The sequence below is a fragment of the Electrophorus electricus genome, chromosome 6 (genome assembly GCF_041902795.1).
Source record: "Electrophorus electricus isolate QZ-2024a chromosome 6, ASM4190279v1, whole genome shotgun sequence".
Lineage (NCBI taxonomy): Eukaryota > Metazoa > Chordata > Actinopteri > Gymnotiformes > Gymnotidae > Electrophorus > Electrophorus electricus.
This window is the reverse complement of record NC_137502.1, coordinates 5142501-5168061: the sequence shown is the minus strand read 5'-3', so window position 1 is coordinate 5168061 and position 25561 is coordinate 5142501. Positions and strand designations below refer to the sequence as shown.

Sequence of the window (25561 nt, the reverse complement as noted above, 5' to 3'; positions counted from 1 at the left end):
TGTGATCTCTGGCTGTCTATTGGCTGCGTATGTCCCAGTAAAGCTGGGTATTGGCTGAGTCTCTGTTCATAAATCAGTCACCGGCATCTTATTCACCCCTCGTGGTGGCCGCTGTTTTTCACTGCCAGACCACCACACTGTAAAAGGCCACTCAGTGCTAAAAGCTGAGTCGAGTCATAAAATGTGCACAGGATACAGCACGGCCTGGAACACCTCAGAGAAGCTCTGACTGTATAACTCTGATGCATTTCATCGTGTATTTGAGCGTATCACCTGAGCTGAAGAGCAAAGGCTTTTTAACACGTGTTCAAAGAATACTGAAAGTATGATATAAAAAAATAATAAAAAAAATTGTGTGCAAGTCTGCAAGCCATTGAGAATGTCCCACATTTATTAATAATATTTCTGATATAATATTGTGACATTTTGTTTATGATGAACCTGTCAGGGTGTGTTGTTTTTGTCAGCTGACTTGGCAACACTGAAGTAATTAAAAGCCAGATGCTTGCTGCTTAATCAAAACCGGTTTATTTGCGAACAGGGCACAGGAAGGCAGGGCCGTACTGCCACTATGCCTTTTTTCACTTCCGCGTATTCCTGAGATGAACTCGAGTGGGTTTGCAGGTTCTCCAACCTGGAGGCTGCAGACTTCTCTCACTCGTGGTCGGACTTTGTCTCGCTCTTCCGCTCATGAGCCCCTCGCCCTCGTTGGGCTTGGAGGAGGCTCTCTGCTGTACCGCTGCAACCCCCCCGATCCTCCCACACGCATTCTCCTCCTCCTCCTCCTCCTCCTCCACCTTTTCTCTCAGTCTGAAAACACAGCCGCTGCCAGCAGAAGCGGAGTCGGGCCAGTTTGTGGCCGGGGCAGGAGAGGGGAGGGGAGAGGGGAGAGGGGAGAGGGGACAGTAGTATTGTCTGAGTGGGGCGGCAGAGCTCCCGCAACAGAGCTTAAGTACAGGCTCCCAGTGTCATAGCTGGCTAATGGGAACCAGCTGTGGGGGAGGTTAATTTTAGTGGTAGCTAGAATGGCCCAGGGAGGAGATTTTAACCCTGTCCCAGCCAGAGACTCTCGGTAGAGGCTTTCTACTCGGAGCAGTTAGCTGCTTATCCTCCTATTGCCGCTAATGAGGGATGTGGAGTGGGGCAGGGGTATATTATGGCCTCTCCAACTTTCTTAGTCCAAACACTGGATGTGCATGTTTGGCTCAGCATTCAAGGCCCTGTGAATGATGATTTAGAGAACTGACATTCCATGAAAACTCTGCAAAAGCACTTTTACAGTATTTGTATTTATGACACAGTGCCAAGTTACCAAATCAAAAGTCCCCCCCCCCCCCCCCCCCGCCTAACCAACAGACCTGTGATAACATCATGGTTTGAATGGTATGACTGCCATGCATAAGTGTATGTTCCTATAAATGCACAGAGGTCGAACAGCCCCACAATTAGGATCGCATGGTTTTCACAAACTGTGACAAATTGTGTATAATGAATTGTGATCAGGTAGTATTATAATTTCATTTATCAATTGCAATTAGCAGTGACTGATGTATTCTAATACAATCCATACAATCCAAGCTGCATTAATACTTATTATTTCACAGGCTGTGTGAAGGCTGTGATTTCTCAGAACAGAAGGGATATCTGAGGTTAGGTCCATGCACTCACAGCATACACAATTATTATTTATTTCTTATTTATTTATTTGTTACCCTTTGTTATGTAGCGTCTTTCTCGTACCCAAGGTTGCTTTACAAAGGTGCATCTTTAGAATCATCTCTAGCTGTTGAAAGAAAGCAAAAGTAAGTGTTTTAGTAAAACAGGCTCTCTGCGGTTGGGGTCGCTCCCTAGCTGGTGATCCAGTAGTGTCTGAAGAATGCATGCTCATAGTGGATCACTGAGGGGACATGAGGGTGCTGGGACAGACTGCCAGAGAATGGATAGAAAAGCTTCAGCATAATTGTTTTGGTTCAATTATTTTTTTTCTTGTGCTGTCCTTTTCGCATCTTTATTTTCCTTTATTTTGCAGCTTGTTAGTTTTTATATGTTTATAGGTTTAATAAAAACAAATACATTTTACCTCTAGAAATACTCCGGGGTATTCAAAAGAATGAGAAGCATGTTGTAAAAGTTGTGGGTTTTGGGTTTTGTTTGTGTGTGTGTGTGTGTGTGTGTGTGTGTGTGTGGGGGGGGCGGATCAAAGGTCAGCATGCAAAGGAAACGGCTCTCCACGGTGTCTGGCTCAGCCTACTTTAGTCAAATAAACTCCTTTTTTTTTTTTTTTTTTTTTTTTTTTTTTTTTGCTGCTATTAGCTGAATGGCTTCACTAAACACCTGCACGTTATTCAGCCCTCACATTAAACCCATTGTCATCGCCTCGTTTCCTATTCAAGCGCGGCTCAAAGAGCGAGACCCAGGGCAGAGTCCCAGCCGGCTTGCCACACACTCTGCCCTGTGGCCTCTGCCTCCTCCACTTAAACTCAATCCCGTTGAAATGGGATCTCCTCAGAGATGGAGGCGCTGCGCCTCAGCTGCGAGGCTTTAAGGCATCTGACGCTTGGCCCTCTGCGCTGCTCCCTCTTCCCTCCCGCCGTTCGTGTGTGGTTTGCTCTTTTTTCTTTGCCCTTTTTTCGTGAGCAGCAGAAATTGGGTCCGTCTGCCTGGGCCATGCCAGGAGGCTGTTTTTTTTTTTTTTTTGGTATGTGTGTGTGTGTGTGTGTGTGTGTGTGTGTTTTTCATGGAGGGACACTGTCAAAAGGACTATAGACTGATGTGGTGGAGAGCTCCCAATAGCATCCAACCAGCAGCCTGGGACCCTCCGCAAAGTCTGGCGGCGGGCTGTCGATACACGCTAGACTGATTACTTACTTGAATGAAATGGCACTGGAACGCTTCATCCGCAGAGGACATGAACCGGTGGAGTCGAAGAGAGAGCGTTTCGCAGTGTTTAGTATTTAGGCGCAGTAGTGTGACGAGTGTGTTTGTGTGATGAAGCTAGGGCCTGAGTGCGCGTATGGGCCCTTTTTTCGTGAAGCCGCACTGGGGCGTGGCATTCATCTCTCTTAGACTCCATAAATCTTTGCTGTGTCTGCATAAGAATGTTTGCTTGGGGGCAGAAGGCGCTGGGAAGAGTCAGCCTGATGACTGCGTTATGAAAGGGGCTGCAGACTGAGGCTCGCCACAGGAATTGGTTTAATCGTTTAATGTTAAAGCTTGTTCCCAGGCTTTGTGCACGTGAGCGCGTGTGTATGTCTGCGCACGTGCGCGTGCGACTGTACGTTCGCCCCATACATACTCTCGCGCCCGCTGCCTGTACATCACCATCTCGGCGTCTGCGTGTTTCCGCGCATCCCAGGTAGCTTTTACACTCACTGAGCACATCTCCATATTCATGACCATGGCGCCAGTTTGACAGCCGGCCCCAAGACGGAGCATGTGTGTGTGTATGTGTGTGTGTGTGTGTGGGGGGGGGGGGGGCATCCTCGTGGGCCTCGTAGCACTGGAGGAGTTCAAACACAGCGCAGGTGAAGGCCATCTCCTCACCCCTGGCCAGGAGCAGGGGCTCCTCCAGTGCTCTGATTCAAGATCAGTAGCTCGTATTTACCCTGGGCCGCAGTTAACGAGCAGCGAGAGTCGTCGGAGCAAGGCTATGATCAGTCAGAGTCTGTGCTGACAAAGATGAAAACGCTTGTGTGGGACCAGAGACGCCGGCAGCCCCTTCTCCACTGGGCGGGACCGCACTCGGGCTGGGGCGTAGTGATGGATGGCGGTCTCGGGTTTCTAGCCCGCTCACACGGAAGCCGTTCGGCTCACAGATGACTTGTCAGTGACGTCATCAAAGTGAGCCTGCTAATTGATTCCCGCTGCGTCCATCACAGCAGCTGTTGGACTGATCCATGGCAGGCCCCTCCCCCTGACTCTTTGTTCCAGTATGAATGTTTTTTCCCGGGATGCTTTGAAGGAAAGACGGCTCCTTTGTGCTCTTGATCATTCCATGCTTTTCTAAGTTTGGTTGATATCGGACTGAAGAACCCACTTCTGCTTTTGTCAAATCCATACTGAAACACAAGGAGAGAAATAGAGAGAGAGAGAGAGAGAGAGAGAGAGGGAGAGTTCTATCGTTCTGCTTTTTCCCACTGGATTTCAATTATAGCACCCTGCTCACATTTCCCCATCCTGTCTGTCAGCCTTCCAGTCACACCAGTGCGATCGATGACCTCTCCTGTGCACCATCAGAGACACAGCAACACATCACAGCATGTCATTCCCATCTGTGCCCATTTAAATGCTCCTAGCACTCTTGAGTTTTGATTATAGCATTTCAGAGATATTGTAATGACAGGCCAGTTCTTTAACACACCTGAGTCACTGGAGTCTTCTTTGATGTTTCCTCTGATCTGTTGATAAGGTACATGGGCAAAATGCAAATCCTTTAATCTTTGTGTTTTTTTTTTTTTTTTCAAAGTTCTCTTGCTTGCTTTAACTGAAAAAAACCCCAGGGATTCTTCTATAAATGCTTCAGTACTATTTGCAGTGTGTACTCAGTAATTTTATTTAATGATATTTGTAGTGTCTGTGGCAAGATTCTTCAAGGGGAAGGGGCTGTTGATGTTCATAAATCAGCCAGACATAAACCCTAAATAGCCACTTAAGTAATATCTAGGTAAGCAATTTTAAAGTCGGGTAATGTGAATTGCCTTAAAGGTTTCTCTAAACTCATCGGTGAATATAATGGGAAGGCCAGGGGTATCAGAACTTGCAGTCCTGACAGTAGCACGGGGAGGTTTAGCTTGCCTTACCACAGATTCTGTCAATCTTTTAACTCTTCTGACTATTGCTATAGTGGCTCTTGTTTAAGTGGCAGGCCATAATCCCATAATCCAATCTAGATTCCCTGTTATACTGCAGTGAGACACATTAACCCCCTTCAGACATTGCACTCTTATAGAGGGGCACTTTGGGATTGTGCCCCCGGGTGTAGGTAGCTCCAGGGTGGGTGGGTAACCCCAGGATGTCGTTAGCGCCACGCTAAGAGCAGATGCCGTACTGTTATGGTTAGTGCACGCTACATCTCCTCTCCCTCGGAAACAGGGTCTGCACAGGAGCACAGTGCTGCTGTTATGCTTGGACCTCTGTGTACGTGTGCGTGTGTGTGCGTGCACGTGTGTGTGTGCGTGCCTGCATGCGTGTGTGTGAGTGCGTGCGTGCGTGTGTGTGAGTGTGCGTGCGTGCGTGCGTGCGTGTGTGTGTGTGTGTGTGTGTGTGCGTGCGTGCGTGCGTGCGTGCGTGTGTGTGTGTGTGTGTCTGTGTGTGTGTGTGTGTGTGTGAGAGAGAGGGGGGCTCTTTGGCTTTGCTGCTGAGGCCACTCTTTTCCCGATGATGCTGCAGATAGCGGCGGTGTTTTGCTTCTCCACCCTTCTCTCCCTTCTCCACCCTTCATAAGCTTCCCTTTCCGCTGACTGTGTGGAGCCTGGTGTTTTCATACCCTCAACTCTGCATGGAAAGCTGAAACCCGCCTTGGCGACTTAGTTGGAATGACAAATCCTCAGAAATGACCAATTTTAGGCCTAGTGTTCTTTATCGAACCGCACCGTGCACGAAGTTCTGGGTGTGCGCATGTTGTGGATGGACTGGCTTGACTGACCCGTTGTTTTCGCCCGGCTACTGGTAGCATCTCATTGCCTTTCGCAGTGTAGAGGTGGCGACGCTGTGAGGCAGAGCTTGCGGGATCTCTCCTTAGTATTCATGATGTGGTGCTAGTGCTAGTGCTTGAAGCAGTTTTTTAAACATTTAAAAAAAAAGAAAAAAAAAAGGTCACCCACATTTTTTGAATCTATAATCTTCAAAGTAAACAATATCTTAACACCTTGAATAAATAAATACAAATAAATATGCTTCATTAAATTTTGTCATACCCCTTTACAAGCAATGTTTTTGAAACATTTGTTGCATGCCCCACTGTCAGGACCCTTTTCAAATACAACCACACATTACAGCCACGGATTAGCTTTAGGCATTTCAGCTGCGTTTAACGTGCTAGCTGCTAGCTATTGGTAGGCGTCTGCTTCAGCGCTAGCAGTTGCGAGGACAGAAATTTATTTACAAAGGCTATTAGCATTTCTTTAAGCATTGATGTTGACAGTGTTTGTTAGCAGCTTCTCTTCTAAACTAAAGAAGCAAAATTTGGAGTCAACATATCTTGGCCAATCGACTGCATCTGGGGTAAGTGGAAAATCATGTAAATGAGGATGAGTTTACCCTCCTCTAGTGTTCAGGGTGCAGGTGACTGAGGGTGAGTTTACCCTCCTCTGGTGTTCAGGGTGCAGGTGACTGAGGGTGAGTTTACCCTCCTCTGGTGTTCAGGGTGCAGGTGACTGAGGGTGAGTTTACCCTCCTCTGGTGTTCAGGGTGCAGGTGACTGAGGGTGAGTTTACCCTCCTCTGGTGTTCAGCGTGCAGGTGACTGAGGGTGAGTTTACCCTCCTCTGGTGTTCAGGGTGCAGGTGACTGAGGGTGAGTTTACCCTCCTCTGGTGTTCAGGGTGCAGGTGACTGAGGGTGAGTTTACCCTCCTCTGGTGTTCAGGGTGCAGGTGACTGAGGGTGAGTTTACCCTCCTCTGGTGTTCAGGGTGCAGGTGACTGAGGGTGAGTTTACCCTCCTCTGGTGTTCAGGGTGCAGGTGACTGAGGGTGAGTTTACCCTCCTCTGGTGTTCAGGGTGCAGGTGACTGAGGGTGAGTTTACCCTCCTCTGGTGTTCAGGGTGCAGGTGACTGAGGGTGAGTTTACCCTCCTCTAGTGTTCAGGGTGCAGGTGAGAAATATGGCATCTTGGTGTGGCTTGCATTCCGCCTGCCAGCTTCCAGGAAGGAGCCTCCTCATTGGCAACAGGACGGGACCACTGCAGCTTGGCCAACTCCAGCCAGTTCCCTGTGTGCACGCATGCGAGGGAATGTTGGTGCACGCTTGTGTGTGTGTGTGTGTGTTTGTGTGTGTGCGCATATGTGCGTGCGTGTGTGTCTACCTATGCACCACTTCCAAAATTGCATTTCCTTACTGCTAAGTGGATTTGGAATCATGCAGTATGTCTAAGCGCAGGCCCTCTTCTGTCTGCAAGACTTCAGGTGCTTGTGTATTCTGCTGCTGTGAGGAGCAAGATATGCACATCCATCTCATCCCACACTTGTCCGTTTTGATCCTGGGCTGACTCACTGCAAACCTTTTTTTACTTATATATATTTATTTGAGTGTGGTTATATTTAGCTCTTTCACATTCATCCTTGAATCACAGCTCCTTCAAAACTGGCCTAAAACTGTGTCCCTCTGGTTTGGCCGCTGTCCTGGTGAATTGAGGGTCTCCTTGTTCTGGCCTTGGTGAGGTGACCTCAGCCCAGGCTGTGGTCGTGCTGAACAGACACTCTCTGCTCCCTCCTCTTCGCGAAAGACCACGTCACGTTCCCCACGGCCGTCTTCACAAACAGAAGCCGTCACGCGGCCTGCCGCCACAGCGCCTTCCTGCTCTCATTTCATATCGGGAGCAACACGTTGTGCTCCAGACACGGCCCGTGCAGTAACACTCACGGCTAGCTTGGGCTTTCTTCTTGATTTTCAGATGCTGTTTTGAGTGATTGTGCCATTTTCATGTGCAGTGAAGAGCACACTAACACGTTCTAGCCTGCTGGATTTCAGAGTGTTAGTAATTACAGTTACATTTAAAAACAGTGTTTATGAGGGCGCATTATAAAAACGTACAAATCTACATCAACATTTCTAAAGGTTGATTCCCACTGTTTTCAGCTGTCATAAAGGCACCTTTTGTTAATGCGGATGAGTTATCCTGAGTCTAATCCTTATAGGTGTCATGGTGGTGAGATTTTAGAGTAATTACTAATGAATAGGCGGCTAAATCCCAGTATACCTTTTGGTAATTTACTGTTCTTATTTGATTAGAAAATGAATCTTTAAGTAATTGCTTGGCGAGAAGCATTGCTCAACAGCTCAAGTGAGAATGACTCATGTTTAGCTTGTTTGGCATAACAGAAAAAATATTTGTCCCACTTCAGAACAACATGATGAATTATTAGCAGTCAGGTTTGCCTTGGGGTAAATCATTTGATCTCCTGTTCTCAGAATGTCACACATCTGTTGAGTTTGGCCACCGAGTGCCTTGCCGATGCTTACTGCCTTGTGTGATGGTCTATAATGTAAAGCGGCTTGGGTGTGAGTGTGTGAGGACTGGCTGCAGGGGGTTGAGTTAATGCTGAGAGGTGTAATTATCGGCTAAGGATGAGGGGCGAGGCAGCAGAAGGGTACACACATGGGGCGGAGCCATCTTAATGGCCCCGTGTGTGTATGTGTGCATATGTGTGCATATGTGTGCATATGCATGCGTGCGTGCGTGTGTGTGTGTGTGTGTGTGTGTGTGTGTGTGTGCGCGTGTGTGTGTGTGTGTGTGTGTGTTTGAGACAGTTGGCGTGGGCAGAAGGATTTAGGATTACTGGGTTATATAGATCTGCGCGTCTGTGTGTGTTTTGAAGGAGTGTGTCTGTTGGATCATTTGGATATGTGCACCTGGGTGTATCAGGTATGGGTGGGTGGGTAGGGGTGTGTGTATGGGTGTGTGTGCATGAAACAAAAGTACAAACGTTAAGGTTCTGCCTGTCTCTGATTACACAGGGAAGCATGCTCTATCTGTCCAACACTACTTTGCCTAGGTGTGCTCTGCACCTGCACCTGTGTGTGTGTGTGTGTGTGTGTGTGTGTGTGTGTGTGTGTGTGTGTGTGTGTGTGTGTGTGTGAGAGAGAGAGAGAGAGAGAGTGAGAGAAAGACACAGACAGACTTTTAACAGTTTATTTCCACCTTTACCTAAACGATTTGTTGTAATGATAATGGCAGCCTTGATATCTGTATATTTTATTTACTGTCACTGAAAAGGAGAGAGATGGAAAGAGTGAGAGAAAAAGGGTGAGTGAGAGAAAGTGGGAGAGAGTGAGTGAGAAAGGGAGAGAGGGAAAGAGCTGGGTATTAGTTTCCTCAGACACAAAAAAGGAGTCCAGCAGTGTAGCATCAGTCCATAGTTCCATGCGAGCTGTGTGTGTGCGCGTGTGTGTGATTCAGCTACTGATATTATCCCTTCTAAGAAAGCAACTCACTTGTCTCTTAGTTTGCAGCATATTCACCATAACCACACACACACACACACACACACGCACACACACACACACACACACACACACACGCGCGCGCACACACACACACACGCGTGCACACACACACGCATGAGACATCCCAGTGTTCACAGACACTGGGCCTTCCAACACCAATAGAAAAGTGCAATATGACAGAATTGCTGTTGGCAAAGGGACAGACAAATAATGTCCAGTAAAGTACTACTAGTACAATGCCGTTAAAATACATAATGAATAAGAATGAATAAGCTAGTAAATGGCTTACTAACTCCGGTATGCATAGTGCCCAGAGGAAGTGCTAATTATGGAGGGACCGCCCTCCTGGGAAGCTTCACTCAGTAGCTATGGAGGTTTACAGTGTAGTGTGGGCGTTTGTAGTGATGAGGATGTGGCCAGGGTTTGGGTCAGCCTTTTCCGGTAATATGGTTGACTCTAGTCAGAGATGCAAAATGTTCTTTCTTATTTGATGAATCATATGGTAGAAATATGAAAATAAAAAAAAAAATTTGATAAGGGGATAAATCCCATGTTTTTGTAATCCACAGGTAAATTAGTGAATCATGTTTTCAAATACTAAACAGAGGCTATTAAAGTTGCATGCGTCTGAGTGAGTGACTGTGTGTGTGTGTGTGTGTGTGTGTGTGTGTGTGTGTGTGTGTGTGTGTGTGTGTGTGTGTGTGTGTGTGTGTGTGTGTGTGCGTGCGTGTATAATGATATGTATGTTGATATGTACCCAGGCTTTAGCTGTGGGTCTGTGCTGGGCCGTTCCATCATAGCGCTATCAATCACAATGCTGATCTAGCAATAGATCAATACCATTCTACCCCCAACCTTTCCCCCACGAATAAGAAAAGCCCAGAAAACTCCAGAGAGCCTCTGACTCAGGCACATAGACATGTCTGAGTAATACACACACACACACACACACACACACACACACACACACACACACTCAGACAAAGCTAAAGGCATTTTTCTGCTGTGTGAATAAGTCTGTGATCACGAACTGCAGTATAATTAGTACTTGTGTTAGAGCTTGTGTTAGATCACACGTGTTTGCGCCAACACATACACTCACAGTGCCACACGGACACACACTCTGCTAACAAAAAGCTCCACTCACAAGGTGCGTGGACACAATGCCCCTCTGTCTGTATGTGTGTGTGTGTGTGTGTGTGTGTGTGTGTGTGTGTGTGTGTAACACTGTCCCTCTCTGCCCCCTCCACCCTGGTCTCCTTCTCTGTGGGCTCAGAGGTTCTGGGTGTCTTTTTCATTCAACCCTTGCACGCTTCAGCTTCGCCGTTGAGGGACTGGCACGCGACCCGGTGCCCCGGCAGCCTGCCAGACGCCCACCAGGCCATTGCCACAGTAACAGGCACTCACCAGAATCTCCCACAGTTTGTTGAGTCCACCTCAAATCTGCTCCACTTGGACCTTTCCAATTCAGCGCAGCCCGGCACCACTGGTTCCCAGTCTGTTCAGTTGTAAATTAAAGCTGTTGGATTAACCACTTAAACTGAGCCTCCTGGTATTTGTCTGTCATTAGCAGTGTTGTGCAGTGATGAGTGTTGTTCTGTAAGTGCAGTAAATATAACTAACAGGAAAGGTATGACACCAGAGCAGTGAGAAGTACGAGTCTGGTCATTGCAATGTGTCCTCTTCTCGCTCCAATGCAGACGACCTGGTATTCCCCTGACTTCTCTATCATCCTCCACTGCTCCCCTTTTGAGCGATTTGTCAACATTTCAGGCAGTCCACTGGGGTTCCAGAGTGTTAGGAGATTTGTGTAAGGATTTGGAAGAATCCGGAAGCATTCTGAAGAGGCAGGGCGTGGCCCGGCAGGCCGCTTCTGCAGATACTCTTTGTTTGGAAGCATGGAGCTAAATGCTGAGATGCTGGTGTTTCTCACACTTCCCTGTTATTTAGTGCTTGTCAGGTTTTATGTTGTGAGTTTTCCAGTAATAAAAGTGTGTGCTCAGACATCCCCTGTAGAGCTCCCATAGTTCCGTCTGAGAGCTCTGTGTCTCAGTCTGTCTGTGTGTGTGCCCCTTTCTCCATCTCTGTCTCTTTATATTTTTTGTCACACCACACGTGCACATACACAAACAGACACACACACACACACACACACACACACACACACACACACACACACACCATGCTCTTGGTGTTCATGCTTTGTTGTCCTGTTTGTGGAGGCCCTTGGCGGCCCCTATTGGCTCCTGTGTGAGTGATGGTTCTGCAGATTTCTCATTTCCTGTTGAGATGTGTGAACAATGGGCAGTCTGACTCAGTGGGGGGGGGGGGGTTTGTTTCATCATGACACGGACATAACGACATTTAAATTACATGTTAGAGCTATTGGAAGTATTTGTTCAGCTTCAGCAAAAGCACTTTAAATCTTGATTTTCCAGTGTAACCTTGTAGAGAGTCTTATTTATGACTTTGAATATCCTTCTTGCTCCTAAGAATGTAAAAGTATTATAGGTATTGGTGTGTGTGTGTGTCCCTGACTGGGGTATGGGGGATGTGGAAGATGTCGGTTGGCTCTGAAGAGGAAGTCTGTGGTTAGGCCGTTTTCTGCACCCTCCTCTGCATAGCTGTCCTTACAGATGTGGAAGCCATTTCAGGAGTGAGTGTGAGTGTGTGAGTGGGGGTGAGAGTGAGTGTGTGTGTGAGTGTGTGTGTGAGTGTGTGTGTGAGTGTGTGTGTGAGTGTGTGAGTGAGTGTGTGAGTGAGTGAGTGAGTGAGTGAGTGAGTGAGTGAGTGTGTGTGTGTGTGTGTGTGTGTGTGTGTGTGTGTGTGTGTGTGTGTGTACGCTGCGGGTTGCAGGCCTGAGTCTGTGAAGCGTGGGATTCAGGCAGGGCTGTCTGAGAGCATGCTGAAGACTCCCCTCACCCCAGAGCACCCTGGGTTTGGCCCGCTCGTAAAAGAACCCCCTGTGCTCATCTGGCTTGAAATAGCTCATGAAAAAAACAAAAGTGGAGAACGTGGGTCTGTCCATGTATTGAGCAGAAAAGCAAACTACAAGCTCTCAGCCCCTCCTTTTAATTTTCTAATTCATTCCTGATTACATGTTTACATTAGTAAAAATACACCCGAGCCATGAAGTGAGACCGGCATGCTGCTGGGTGCCAGGGTGTGTAGATATCATTTGGGCTTTACATATTCTCACACACACACACACACACACACACACACACACACACACACACACACACACACACACACACACACACACACACACACACACGCGCGCGCGCTAGACTGAGGTGTGTACTTCTTACTGCTTGGCCTCTAATTGGTTGCATTGATCACTTCCACATGGCTGCTGGCAGCAACATCTGCCACCATGTGTGTCCCTCTCGGCTCATTGGAGAAGGGAGGAAACAGGATATCAATCCTGCCTGTAGTTGGCTGCTTCACCCCCTGCCCCACCTCAAACCCTGTGCTGCACCTCACAGCCCCGCCTCAACCCCCGCACAGCCTCACACTGCTCCCTGGCCCTCTCTTCATGCTTTCTCGCTGTTCTCTGGCAGCTTCTGAGTTTGGCTCTGGCTCAGAGCTCAGTCTTGTTGCCGTCTCATACCTGAAAACTTGTTCAAATATGTGGGAGTGGTGTTCTCACATTCTGTAAATATCAACATATTAACTGAGGTTATTCATCTCAAAACAGCATTTTTACTCTTATCATCACTCTGAATACGAACCAAAAGAATTTAGTCTTTTCAAAATATAGAGTGAGGAGCAAGTGATTTTGTTCACAGTAATACATATTGTGCTGTATATTCGAATAATAATTTACAGAAGTTTGTTTTGTTCACATTCATTTTTTTAAGACCATTCACCCATTGGCGATACATTTGAAACATATAAGAAATGAAAGTTTACTATCTTTCAAATAAGACATTTGTCTTGTTGTTATGAATATGCATATGTTCTGTTTAACACGTACGCTGGTGTGCTGCATGTGAAGTGAGCAAATGTACCATCATAACATGTACATAGTGTCCCTCTAACAGAACTGTTCTGACAGTGCTGCCGACACACACACACACACACACACACACACACAATTTTATGTTTGCTTAGTAGCAGTTATATGTACTAAGCCAACTGGTGGTTAACAGGCAGACCTGACCAGTAACTCCCTACTGCTTCCCCAAACGTGGAGCTCAAACACAAGAAACAAGGGCATCAGATTGGCAGTCATGGAAACGGCAGTTGGCTTCACCGCCTGATGTCTTTGCGCAGTTATTGTATTAGAACATCACTGACTTTTCGTGTTGGAACGCTGAGATGGGTCTCCACAGTGTAATCAGATCACTAAAGCTCCTTCAGTATGTGCTGCTTTCTAACTCAGCACAGAGTCTCTTTTAGTTACCATGCTGACCCATTTAATAGGGAACACCCAATAAATAACACTGTCACATGGAGATTTGTAATTGTTCGTTGAACAGGAACAGTCACATAGACATATTAATGTAGGCGATGCTGCACATATATTCAAGGTGTGTGTGTGTGTGTGTGTGTGTGTGTGTGTGTGTGTGTGTGTGTGTGTGAAAGAGAGACAGACAGACAGTGAGATTGTGCTCATTAGAACTTCATATCTCCCTCATCTCTCAACACTGCAGGACACACATGTCTCAGTTCCAGACATGTTCAGGCTTCACTGGCTGCTTCTTTGTTCCGTGTGTGTGTGTGTGTGTGCGCGTGTGTGCGTGCGCATGTGTGTGTCTGCCTGTAAGAGAGACAGACGTGTACTTTGAAAGCGTGACTCAGTCCGTCAGACTGGTGAAAAAGCTGCAGATTTAAATGTGGTTGGCGCTGTATGACTGTGCACATATTCAAAACTAGGGGGCGGGAGACAGAGATGCATCTAAACGTGACTGTGTTGTCCAGAGCGTGGCAGGCATAAGGAGAGCAGAGAGGGAGGGGGAGGAGGAGTTTTGGCTGCTTGAATCCAAAGCCTGGCAGAACCGAATCCCTCTGTTTACTCGGCACCCCCACCTCTCTGCTTCACAAACACGCGCAGATCACAGTGTCTTATCCCTGGAGTTGCCCCACCCTGCTCGAGCAGCGTAGCCCTCCACCCCATAACCACTGCCGCTCCTGCTGCATCCTGAACTAACATGGCCACATCCTAGCCTACAATCGGCCGGCCGTTTATTCATGTTCATTAATGGCATGTGGAATGGTGTGTGTCTTCGTCTGTGTCTCTCTCGCCTTCGCGCCACCTCTATTGCTCTTCCCTATATCCTTGAGCTTTGTATTGTTACTATAAACCGGAGCTGGACAAGCTGGGACTTGTAGCCATGCAAGCTTCCATCATGAGGCACTACATTACCCAGAAGCTCTTGAAAGCGCTCCGGGCAGCCACTCAGCCACTCAGCCACTCGGACTCGGGCGGGTCAGGACGAGCTGGACGCTAGTCTCCGGTTGTTTGTGAGGGCAGCTGTGGTCACAGCTCGTGGGCAGTGCTTCGGGCCCTCCTGCATCACTGCTTCATCTGTTTAAGCTTTGGACTTCACTACTAAGAAACAGGTTTTAGTTCATGGTACTACGTATGCTGCATGACAACACTTTAATACATTACCCTGAGGGGGGAAAGAGAGAGAGAGAGAGAGAGAGAGAGAGAGAGAGAGAGAGAGAACTTGACGGAAAGAAGGAGAAAGGGAGCGAAGGGAAAAGGAAAGGGAGAAATAGAGGAGTGAGGAGAGAGAGAGAGAGAGAGGGAGAGAGAGAGGGAGAGAGGGAGAAGTAGACAGAGAGACTTCTTTCCTCATTTGTCTGTATTGCTGGCGTGTGCCCAGTGAAAACTGTGTGTTTAGGCTGATGGGGTTATGAATGTTCTGTCTGGCTGGAACCCAGCGAGACGTTTTAAATGTGTTATTAATGGACAAAAGGCCTGTATTGGTTGGGAGAAGCAGCTGTTTGAGTTGGACGAAGGCAATAGAAAAGGAGTCTAAAATGCTAAAAAGTATATGTATACTAATACCCATAATCAGCATTTATTTGAAGTTTTCTGTTTTGTGCTGTACTTCTATGAACCACTAGTGATTTTTGTTTCAGGCCTTGGAAATATTATATCATTGTTATGTTTTGAGGTATATGCTTTTGTGTTCTTCAGTAGCTTGCCATAAATGTGCTCTTTAATTATACAGTATAATTTTGTGGACATAGTGTGTGAGAGTATGTGGTTGCGTGTGCCTTTTGTGGTTGCATGTGTCTCTTGAAACACTGACAAACCTTTCATCAAATGCTTCAACCTGTATTCATCTCTGAAATAAGGATATGTTTTCAGTCTGGCTGTTGATGCCTTTCTGCCAGTCATGTTTACATTGCATTGCATTACATTGCATTACATTACGTTACATTTACATTTACAGCATTTAGCAGATGCTCTTCTCCAGAGAGACTTACAAAAGTGCTTTACTGGTCTGTGTAAATTATCCTTACCTAGCACAAACAGGTTAAGTCCAAAAATACCTTTAACCGAGTCTGCCTGTACATGTCAGTGCTTTACCCTAAAGCGAGAGCTACATGGGCAGTGGTGGGCCCTTAACCCTCATTTGTTGAAGCTGTACTCAGTCATAATTGTAAGCCACTTTGGATAAAAGTGTCAGCTAAATGCAGTAAAATGTAAATGTAAACAATACAATTCTATAAAATACAACCCAATTCAAAAGCAATTACTAAATGAGACAAATATAAATTAAATCTTCTTTGAAGTGCCTGATTGGGTTTAATTAAGGTGCTTCTCAAAGAGATGAATTTTCCGTCTGCATATGTAAACAGCGAGGGTCTCCACTGTTCAGACAGCTAGAGCAAGTTCGCGCTACCAGCTAGGTGCTGAAACGAAGAAGAGTCTTGATGCTCGTCATCCACGAATCTTGAAGGAGGGTGAGCCAAGCCAGGCTGCACTCGAAACTCGAAGGGTTAGAGGAACAGCTCAGGTTTTGACCACTGCCGTCAAGTGGGAGGGAGAAGGATCATTTTTGGCCGTGCAGGCCAGCCCCCGAGATTTAAACCTGACACGAGCTGGAAGCCAGCGACGTGAACGGAACAGTGGGGTGACATAGGATAGTGTGGGAGCGCTGAGGATCAGATGAGCCGCAGCGTTCCAGATCGGCTGTAGGGGCCCGATGGCATGCACAAGAAGACCCGCCAGGAGAGAGCTGCAGTCGTCAAGCCTGGAGGTGACAGGTGACTGAACAAGTACCTGCGTGGCCGCCCCAGACAGAGACGGGCGAATTCTCTGAGCGCTGAAGAGGAGAAACCTGCATGTTAAAGCCCTGTCACGCTGCCTTGCGTATGGGCGTTGTCGTGCGTGTGTGCATACCGAGGGAGACTGAGATGACGGGAACACAGGGAAATGAAGAGTAAACGGGGCCAATAAAGGGCAAAGCAGTGTGCAAGAGTACTCAAACACATCACACAGACACAGAACGAGAGAGATACACACGCTGCACGCACATGGAGATGGAGACCGACCGAGAGAGAGAGAGAGAGACTGAAGGTGTGAAACCTCTGACCCCTCTCTTTCAGCTACACCATATAGGTGTTTTTTGGATTTGCTTTAGGTGTTTTTGATTTCATGTCAGATGAAGGATTTTTAAATATGTAGGTTACAAACGGTGTAGAATATTAAAGGGCATACCTCTGAATGGAAGAGTAGAGCACATTGCTTTAGTCATATAGACACCAGAGGTTTTTTTAAAGCCCAGTTTCTATATAAAACAAGTCAACAAGGCAGAAAGGCAACTTCTTAAGAACTTACACTTAACACCAACAGATTAATTTCTTTTTTTTAATCATTATTTATTTAAATAAATTGTTCTGTGTAGTTTGGTAAATAGAAATATCATCAGTTATGGTAAACCTGTGTGATAAACTTCATTCATTTGTGATTTATTATTAATCATTAGACACCAGAAATGAATATGCAGTTCCAAACTGGCTTCAGTGTTTTCAGATGTTCTGTGTGCGCAGAACACTACAGCAGAATGTTAAACAAAATATAGTCAAAATCCACTGCAGAAACTCTGCTGATTGCATCACATTTATTCTGTATTGTTTACATGCACTTGTGGAAACGTCATACATTTTAACATCTTCGGAAACCTCCGCATAAAAAGTAGGGTGTTTGGTTGCAAACATCAAGATGAGTTCTTGATTTGCTGATTGGGGTTGAGTGAAATTATTCATGATATTAAATTGGTCAATCCAGTATGAGTTCTTAAAATCCCAAAATCAATCATAACAATCATTAGTCTTTTGTGCTGTTCTGTAAGTGATGAGTTTATATTTGCTAATAAAAAAGTTATTACATGTAATGATATGAGCTAAGCTTTTTAACACTAGCTTAAGTTATTTGTTATATGAACAATATTAAATCATAAATCATCATTTAAATCCTAATTTATCATAAACAATATCTGTAGGGCAGTTATCAATTATGAAAAATAGAATCAATTTCAAATTCAATCACAACCTTAAGAATAGGAACCGAACTCGAAAGTCTGAATCATTGTCATGAACGCATGTGCATGCGTGAAGGCAGTTTAGAAGATATGATATCTTATCTGTGGTTCTTCCAGTCACTTTTCTCCAGGCCCCTCACACACCGATACAGTTGAAGCACTTCAGCAGTGTGTGTGTGTGTGTGTGTGTGTGTGTGTCTGTGTGTGTGTGTGTGTAGGCAGAGCGTGACTGGCGCAAAGGAGCAGGGGTTGGCAGGCCTTGGTGCGTGGCGGACAATCAGTAGACTCCACACTGCAGTTTGGAGCGGTGTGCCAGTCTGCCGCCATCAGACCTTTGGGGGTTAGTATGGTTCTGGCTGGTAACATTTGCAAGTGTGTGTGCGTGTGTGTGTGTTAGGACATTGCAATTGGCGATGGAAAAAGCACAGTACATCCTTTTCTGTAACCGTAAAGTGGATAGTGAGTATCTCTATAGCCACACGTTGTTCATGGAATCTGCACTGCAAGTTGATTCTTGGTTCTCTGTTTTATCAGTCACCATGGTAAGGTATGCCATAGTGTGCTGACCTTTCTAGGGCGAGATAAAATCCCATTTTATTTTGTGATTATGTTGGAGAGTCCCTATAAATGAGGTGTTGTCGTTTAGTTTGTTGTTTTGCTGTGAGGTGTTGGTGCATGTCGGTGAGTCTGAGGAATAGTGCCTCAGGGCCAGCTGGCTGAGGGGATGTTTCTGTGCAACTCTTTATAATGGTATGAATGAGGGTCACCCATTGTTTCCAGAATTTAATTGCCCTTTGTTGTATCTTTACAATTAATGGGTGTTGGCCTAATTCCACCCCATATGCATTGGTTGTGGTGTTTCTATGAACATTTATTCACAAAACTCAGCAAGCAAGGAGCCAATTAGGTGTTGGTACCATTTGCAGAATTCTTGATTTGTAAGCAGACCCAACAGTTGGCTGCCATATAGGGTAATGGGTTCAATAATTGATTCAAATATTTTTAGCCAAATTCTTATTGGAATTTTCACAAATATTTGTTGTTTTATGACATCGAAAGCTCTGCATCCCTTTTCTCTGAGTTCATTCACTGCTTGGTTCAGATTTCCTGAGGAACTGATTCTGATCCCTGAATAATTGTAGGTGGATGCATGAGTCATTTCATTTGTGACTAAATGTGCGTGTTGCTCCCTGAGGCCCCCCAACTTTTGTTTAGTACAGGTTCAGTGTCAGGGCCCAGGTCTGGCAGTACTGCCCCGACAGGTTCAGGCCCTGCTGTAGGCCCCGCTCGGTGGGAGGACGGCAGAACGAGATCTGCGCAGAGCAGGAATCTGATCCCTTTTTCGTGCAGAGTGAGAACAGGAAATGCAGACCCTTCTAACATCTGCGCTAATCAGCTGATGTAAATGTATCTCCAATGTCTATGCTGCTCTTACTTTCGATATACATTGTTTTAATTAGGTCGTATGTTTTATGTCATGCGTTCACCACTTTCAGTACGTTTATAAAACAATTTTTTGTGCCAAAGAGAATTTAAAGCCTTTTTGAAACCAACGCATGCAAATATTTAGTTTTTATTTTGGGTAACACATTTTTCAATTAGAGGGTATAGTGTACAAATATCAGTGGTATGGTCATTTGGTAATTCAATTTTGACTTCAATGTAAGACATTTTGCTTAATAAGGAAGTTTAAAAATCATGAATACTGCAAACAATCTTCCCAAGACTACTGTTAACACACATGCCAGATTTAGCTCTGATAAAAAAAAAAAAAGATTTATAGGTCCATGATTCCAGCATTCAACAATGTAACCTAGACTCAGACCTAAATTAAAGTTTTACAATGGCCAAATTTAAAACTTATTTTATTTAAAACTTCTCATATAGGACGCTCCCCCTCACGAGTCACGTGGTGCGGCCTGTTGCGTGCGGAGGGGGGGGGGGTTCACCCAATATGTAGCCACGCCCTCCGTGATGGCACGCATCTGCACGGGGTTTAATGTTTTGTGTTTTGTCTGGCTATTTAAAACTCTGCTAGTGTGTGCATCGTGTTGGTCAGCGTTTGTTCGCTGATGTATGTAAAATGTGTGTGTGGTCATTGTTAAATATTACTGTAGCGTGTGTGTAGTTAAACGTATAAGTCATGTCCTTCGTTAGTGTTGTGTACGAGTGCCACCGTTGCCGTTCGTATCTTATGTTAATAAATGGTTCACTTTATCGAGGGAGTCTGTGCGTCCTGCTCCACACCCATCTGACACGTTACATCTGGTCCAGATGACTTTGAATTTAGACTCTGTTTTTTGTCTTTAAGCTCCTGCTCAATAAATGCGAAGTCTAGTATGTTTTGGTTATCTTTTAATAGTCAAGTCTAATTCCTCAACTTTTCTGTTGTTTTGAGAATTTTTGTCTAATTTTATTTTTCTGTTGTCTTTGAAAATGGTTTATCTATTTGTCTCCATATTGGATTTCTAGTTCTTAAGTCTTTCTTAGTTCCAATTTTTAATTTGTTTTGATTGACTCTTCAGTTAGTGTCAGATGTTTGTGGATGTATTTTGCTTTTTTGGTTCCAACTGTATGTTTATATTGCGTTAATGTTTCACCGTGAAAAAAACCTTTTTGCAATGTCTATTTTTGCATTGTTTGGATCTCAGTTGCATGTGAAAGTTCTATTCATATATTTTGGCGTTCTCAGTCAGTTATCTTCTTTTTTAACTTTGGCATTTGGTCTGGTTTCTGGTTTTCATTTTGCTTTTTTGACTGTTTTTTCAAAGATCATATGTATTTCTTACTGCCGGATTGACTCCTCCTTTAGTGGGAACAAATGTGGTGTTCAGAAACTTAAGGGCTAAAGGTGTTTGGATTTCTTCACTACCAAAGTCTTTCTGGAACTCTTGGGTGCTGTTTCAGGCCAATTTGTATGATTCCCTGATATTAAACAGCTTATTGGGCTGTGTGTGTCATTTTGTTAGTTTCTGTCTTTTTCATTTGGCTGAGATCAGACCGGGGAGTGGCTTTATGGAGACTCGACCAAAAAAGGGTCTAAATCTTTTATCACATAATGTACTGTATTGTGCCCAATGAGACCCCGTATAACCTACCACTGGCAACGTGCAGACGTAGACCTTGCTAGAATAGATGTAGACCGCATTTGGTGACTACATAGCCCTGGTTCTTTCTGTGGCCATAGGCAAAATTGTTGTTATTAATGCATGACGATTTGTTTTAATGTATTTATCACCTTTTGTGTTTATGAAATCAGGCAGTGTTTCAGTTCTAGTGTGTAGGTCCCTGCAGACGAGTACATTTCCCTGGGCCTGCTAATGGTATGTTTCTCTTCAGAGAAGTGTGAGGAAGAACATATATGAAACAAATAAATATGTCTTTGTCTGGGGACACTGCTGTCTTTTTTGTTTTTAGCTACATATAATGTTTTTAATCTGAAGGCTGAGGGGTTCAAGCTTTGGATATTCCTCATGTCAATCGAGAGTGAAGCCATGCATTATACTTCCTTTGTTTAAAATGAGATGAATGAAGAAAACTATACCTATTTTAAATCTGAATTGCCAGTAACATTGCGATATGATATATGTATCATGATACAGCCATCACAATACGATACGACAGTCTGGTGTACAACCATTTCTTTTAAGGTAAATGTTACCAAAAATACTGTTGTTATTATTATTATTATTATTATTATGGTGTATTAACAACCATGCATTAATAAATAGTAACAATTAAAGACCAATTACACAATCAATGGTAAGAGTAAATGTAATGTACCAATGCCAAGAAAACAAAAGAAAGTTATAAATGTTTTCCTGAATACACCCAATAGCTTCTCTTCTTTCACTAACAGGGAAAGATTTAACTCTGATTGTTATTAGAACACAAATGTTTAAACACTTGCAAACTTAAAAATTAAACATTTACACCCTCATTTACCCAAATGTTAGCTTTACCTTTTGGAGGGACTGACTGCAGCCTTTTTTCCATGGGTTTTCCTAGACAAATGCATTGATTTTTCCTAAAGCCACCCATTTTTTTTCTTTGTGAGATGCCACCTGCTGGACATTATAAGTACTGCACTTAAGAATGCATTGGTTTCACACTGGGTAAAGAATGTAAATGTTCATAAATATTGATACATCCGTAACAGTATCACTTCAAGAACCGGTAAGAGTGCATTTGTGATACATTGTCATATCTATATATAGTATATCGCCCTAGTGTTCTTATGGCCTTAGTTCTGAGGGTGTGGCCAGGCTCCTGTGGGGTGTGGCCATGAGAGAGGGGCACGGTTCTGAGGGTGTGGCCAGGCTCCTGAGTGGTGTGGCCGTGAGAGTGAGACACGGTTCTGAGGGTGTGGCCAGGCTACCGAGGGGTGTGGTCGTGAGAATGGGACATGGTTCTGAGGGTGTGGCCAGGCTACTGAGGGGTGTGGTTATGAGAGAGGGACACAGTTCTGAGGGTGTGGCCAGGCTCCTTTGGGGTGCGGTCGTGAGAGTGGGACACAGTTTTGAGGGTGTGGCCTGGCGGCTGTGATGTGTGGTCTTGAGAGAAGGACACGGTTCTGACTGCCAGGTAGGTGCTTGTGAGAAGGTCTTGCTGATGGTGGGTGGTGAGCTGGTCTATATATAGTATAATATAGATACATCCGTAACAGTTTCACTTCAAGAACCGGTAAGAGTGCATTCGTGATACATTGTCATATCTATATATAGTATACTGAGTCTGGCCATCTCGCAGCTGATGCATATGGAGCACTTGTAATGGTGGAGTAGACTGTGCTGTTGTGGGTGTCTTGGCAGTCTTTGTGGTATCCCGAGGTGAAGGTGTGTGGTTGGACTCCTGGTGTCTTTGTCAAAGTAGAAGTCAAAGTCAAATTGTAAGGGCGAAATTCGCTGGGCGAAATTAAGGAACAAATCTCGGAAGGACCAAGACTCACGAGGGAACACCTACACCTGTAGGCACTGTGTTTAATCACTGCATAAAGCAAACTGAAAAGAGTGTCTCCTCCTGTAAGAGCTTTCCATTAAGGGGGGATGAGTATAGCGCTTTCAGCGTTTTTCTCTGTTAACCGTCTTGTTTTCCTGGTTTTCTGATCTGGTTTGAGAGCTTGTGCGAGTGTTCGGGAGTAGAGCAGACAGAATGTAAGCGACGGGTGTGCCATGAGAGAGCTCAGCGTGGGGGTCATCCAAGGGCGTCTGCGTCTGTCCGAGACTCTTTATTACCACGTCCCTGTGATGCAGCTCCTTTCTGCGGTCGAACCGCTCTCTCTTCACATCCTGTTTTATCTCAGCCAGCCTCCTTACCGTGTCTCACACTTTGCTCCTGAGTTTCCGTGCTGGAGCAGACTCTCCACATCCCTGGTTTGGCTGCTGCGCTGGATCTTTCTGCCGGGCTTTTGGTGGGGTTCCACTGATGTCCCAGAGAGATTTCGCTGGCGGCGACGTGCGTTTGGAAACGCTTCCCTAGTCCTCTGAGCTCCACCCACAGAAAGGGAAGGCTGTTGCAGCGCTTGGGGCGGGGTGCCGCCGTCCGAGGCTGGCCTGTCCTCTACAGTGGCAGCGCGGCTACGCAGAGGGTTGTTGCGTTCTCTCCTTGCAGTGGTTCGGGTCTGTGGGATTCTCTGTACGCTTCTCCTTACTCACATTCTGCTGGTTTTGTGCAGCCTCACTCCCTCACACCACTCCCGGCACTCCCTTGCACTTTTTTTGTTTGGAAGTTTTTTGTTTGGAAGTTGATTTTTAAATCACCTATAGCTGACATTACTCTGAACAGACCGTGCATGTCCAATAGTTCTTCTCATCCAGAGGTAAACACACAGCCACTGGCTTAACGACAACGACCATGTTAATGTTGCTTTCAGACTTTTAACTTGTCTTTGACACCGCAGCCAAGTTCTCCTGTGGCGGCATTCGGCCATTTCTTTCAAAATCTCTCCGAACATGGAGCGCTTGTATGAAGCTCCTTATCGTTTGTTTTGTTTTGTTTTGTTTCTGTATAGAAACGTCACCCCAGATTGTTCAGGAGGTCTGTCACCTCGCTATCACGTAATCCATCTTTCCTTCCTGGCAGTGCGCAGTCGTGACGAATGTGGAGTTGGACGGATGTCATAGGAATTCCTTTCTGGCTGTTCAGACTCGCACCGCCACGTATCGAATTCAGTACCACCTATGAAAGGGTCCCAAATCTGACCTGACGATGCGAGGATCAGGGTTTTAAGCTCCACTGCCACACAGAGGTCACGTCTGTGAATCCTATATATGAAGGATAAGACTGGGTTTAAGCCAGTTTCACCAGTGGTGTGAATTTTGCCATTTTTTAAAGGCAGCGGTCGTGTTGGCTGAGCTTCATTTCCCCTGTATGTTCTTCATCGGTTCTACATCTTTTCTTCTAAATAGTTTTATTTACTCCACAGAGGTCCTTCCTTCTGTCTCTTACTTCCTTCTTTGTATTTCCTCCTCCTGTGGTTTGCTCTTCCTCTTCCTCTTCTTGCTGCTTGGGGCATTTTGGTATCTGTCCCTCCATCCCTGTGCTCTCTCTCTCTCTCTCTCTCTCTCTCTGCACCTTTTTTAACTGCTCCACACCATGTCTTGCTCACACTCGCTGTCTCATCCACTGTCTCCCTGTCCCGCTCTCTGCGCTAGTCTACACTTATCACCTATACACTGGAAATTAGTTTTCATCTGTTTTCATGTATTTTGCCCATTCATCCGCACTAAAATAGTGTTATCCACAACTGAAAATGCATCTTTTCAAGTCCGCTCTCCAAAGTGGGTAATTCTGAAAATGCAGCGCTGGTTTTGTAGTGCGGCTAAGGGAAACCGTAGCTTTCAGAAAACCCTGACCTAAGGTTGCCAAGTGACCTCCGCGGTTGCAACGGCGTACGCCGTTGTCACGCTGTTTACTGCGGCAGGTGTTCCGATGTCACGTTTAGCCGCTCCGTACGGTACGCAGGCTGCACGCTGGCGTGCACGGCGGATTGTTTTGCGTTCGCCGTCCTAGCTTAACAGCTATCTGAGCAGCCGACTGCAGCATGTGCCTTGGAGAAAAGGACAAAGGAGTCACAGGCCAGACACGTGCGCGCTCGTCGCTCACACTTTCCGTGGCCTTTGTGTTGTACTGCGGACGGGAACCTCTGGAAAACGGGCTGGAAGTGCCAGCGTAGCCGACGTATCCGTGCGGGTGTGAATGAGGCCGGCGCGCCTGGGCTGTCCCTCCCCCTCATTCACTCGCACGGACGGAGTCATGTGTCCGGCGTCCCCGTTGCCCCGGCCCACTATAAATACATTCTCTTTTAAGAGAACGTCGGCGTTGCCTTCCCCGGCGTTACCCCAGCCATAAATAAACGCCCTCGCCGCAGTAGCGGCCGACGGCAGAGCGTGACAGTGCTGAAGGAAAATGGAAGAAATGTATAATAATAGCGATAATGCTGGCAAGGAGAAGACGCGGCTGTGGAGGAGAGGGGACTCCGCGTTGGAGCGCACGCTCGCCCACGCGTCTCCCGCACATCCACTTTCTGCCGGAAGGCCGAGACTCCACATTCCTGCTTTATGTTGTTGCACTGTGCCGGTGTGTCTACGGTGTTATTGTGCTACTGCACTGGACACCAGTGGGATATTGAGGTCATGCATTGACTCTAACCACACGCTGTGTGTGTGTGTGTGTGTGTGTGTGTGTGTGTGTGTGTGTGTGTGTGTGTGTGTGTAGGTGTACCTGAAGGCCCCTATGATCTTGAATGGAGTGTGTGTGATCTGGAGAGGCTGGATTGACCTGCAGCGTCTGGATGGGATGGGCTGTTTGGAGTATGATGAAGAAAGAGCACAGGTATAAGCAGACAGAACGCCCTTCACTTTCCAGCACTGTGTGGAGCTGTGTTACCTACCA

The 25561-nt window shown here is 45.9% G+C and overlaps 1 protein-coding gene across 7 annotated transcripts in view; it reads left to right on the top strand.

Annotated features, from left to right (window-relative positions):
- cbfb (core-binding factor subunit beta) overlaps positions 1–25561 on the top strand; it is a 40388-nt gene that overhangs the window by 5775 nt on the left and 9052 nt on the right. For 4 of the 7 annotated variants that reach the window (XM_027004009.3, XM_027004007.3, XM_027004008.3 and 1 more), the window contains exon 4: positions 25385–25501. The exons of the other annotated variants lie outside the window; for them this stretch is intronic. In XM_027004009.3, the coding sequence (XP_026859810.1) occupies positions 25385–25501 (117 nt within the window). The remainder of the gene's footprint in view (positions 1–25384; positions 25502–25561) is intronic. 7 annotated transcript variants of the gene reach the window in all.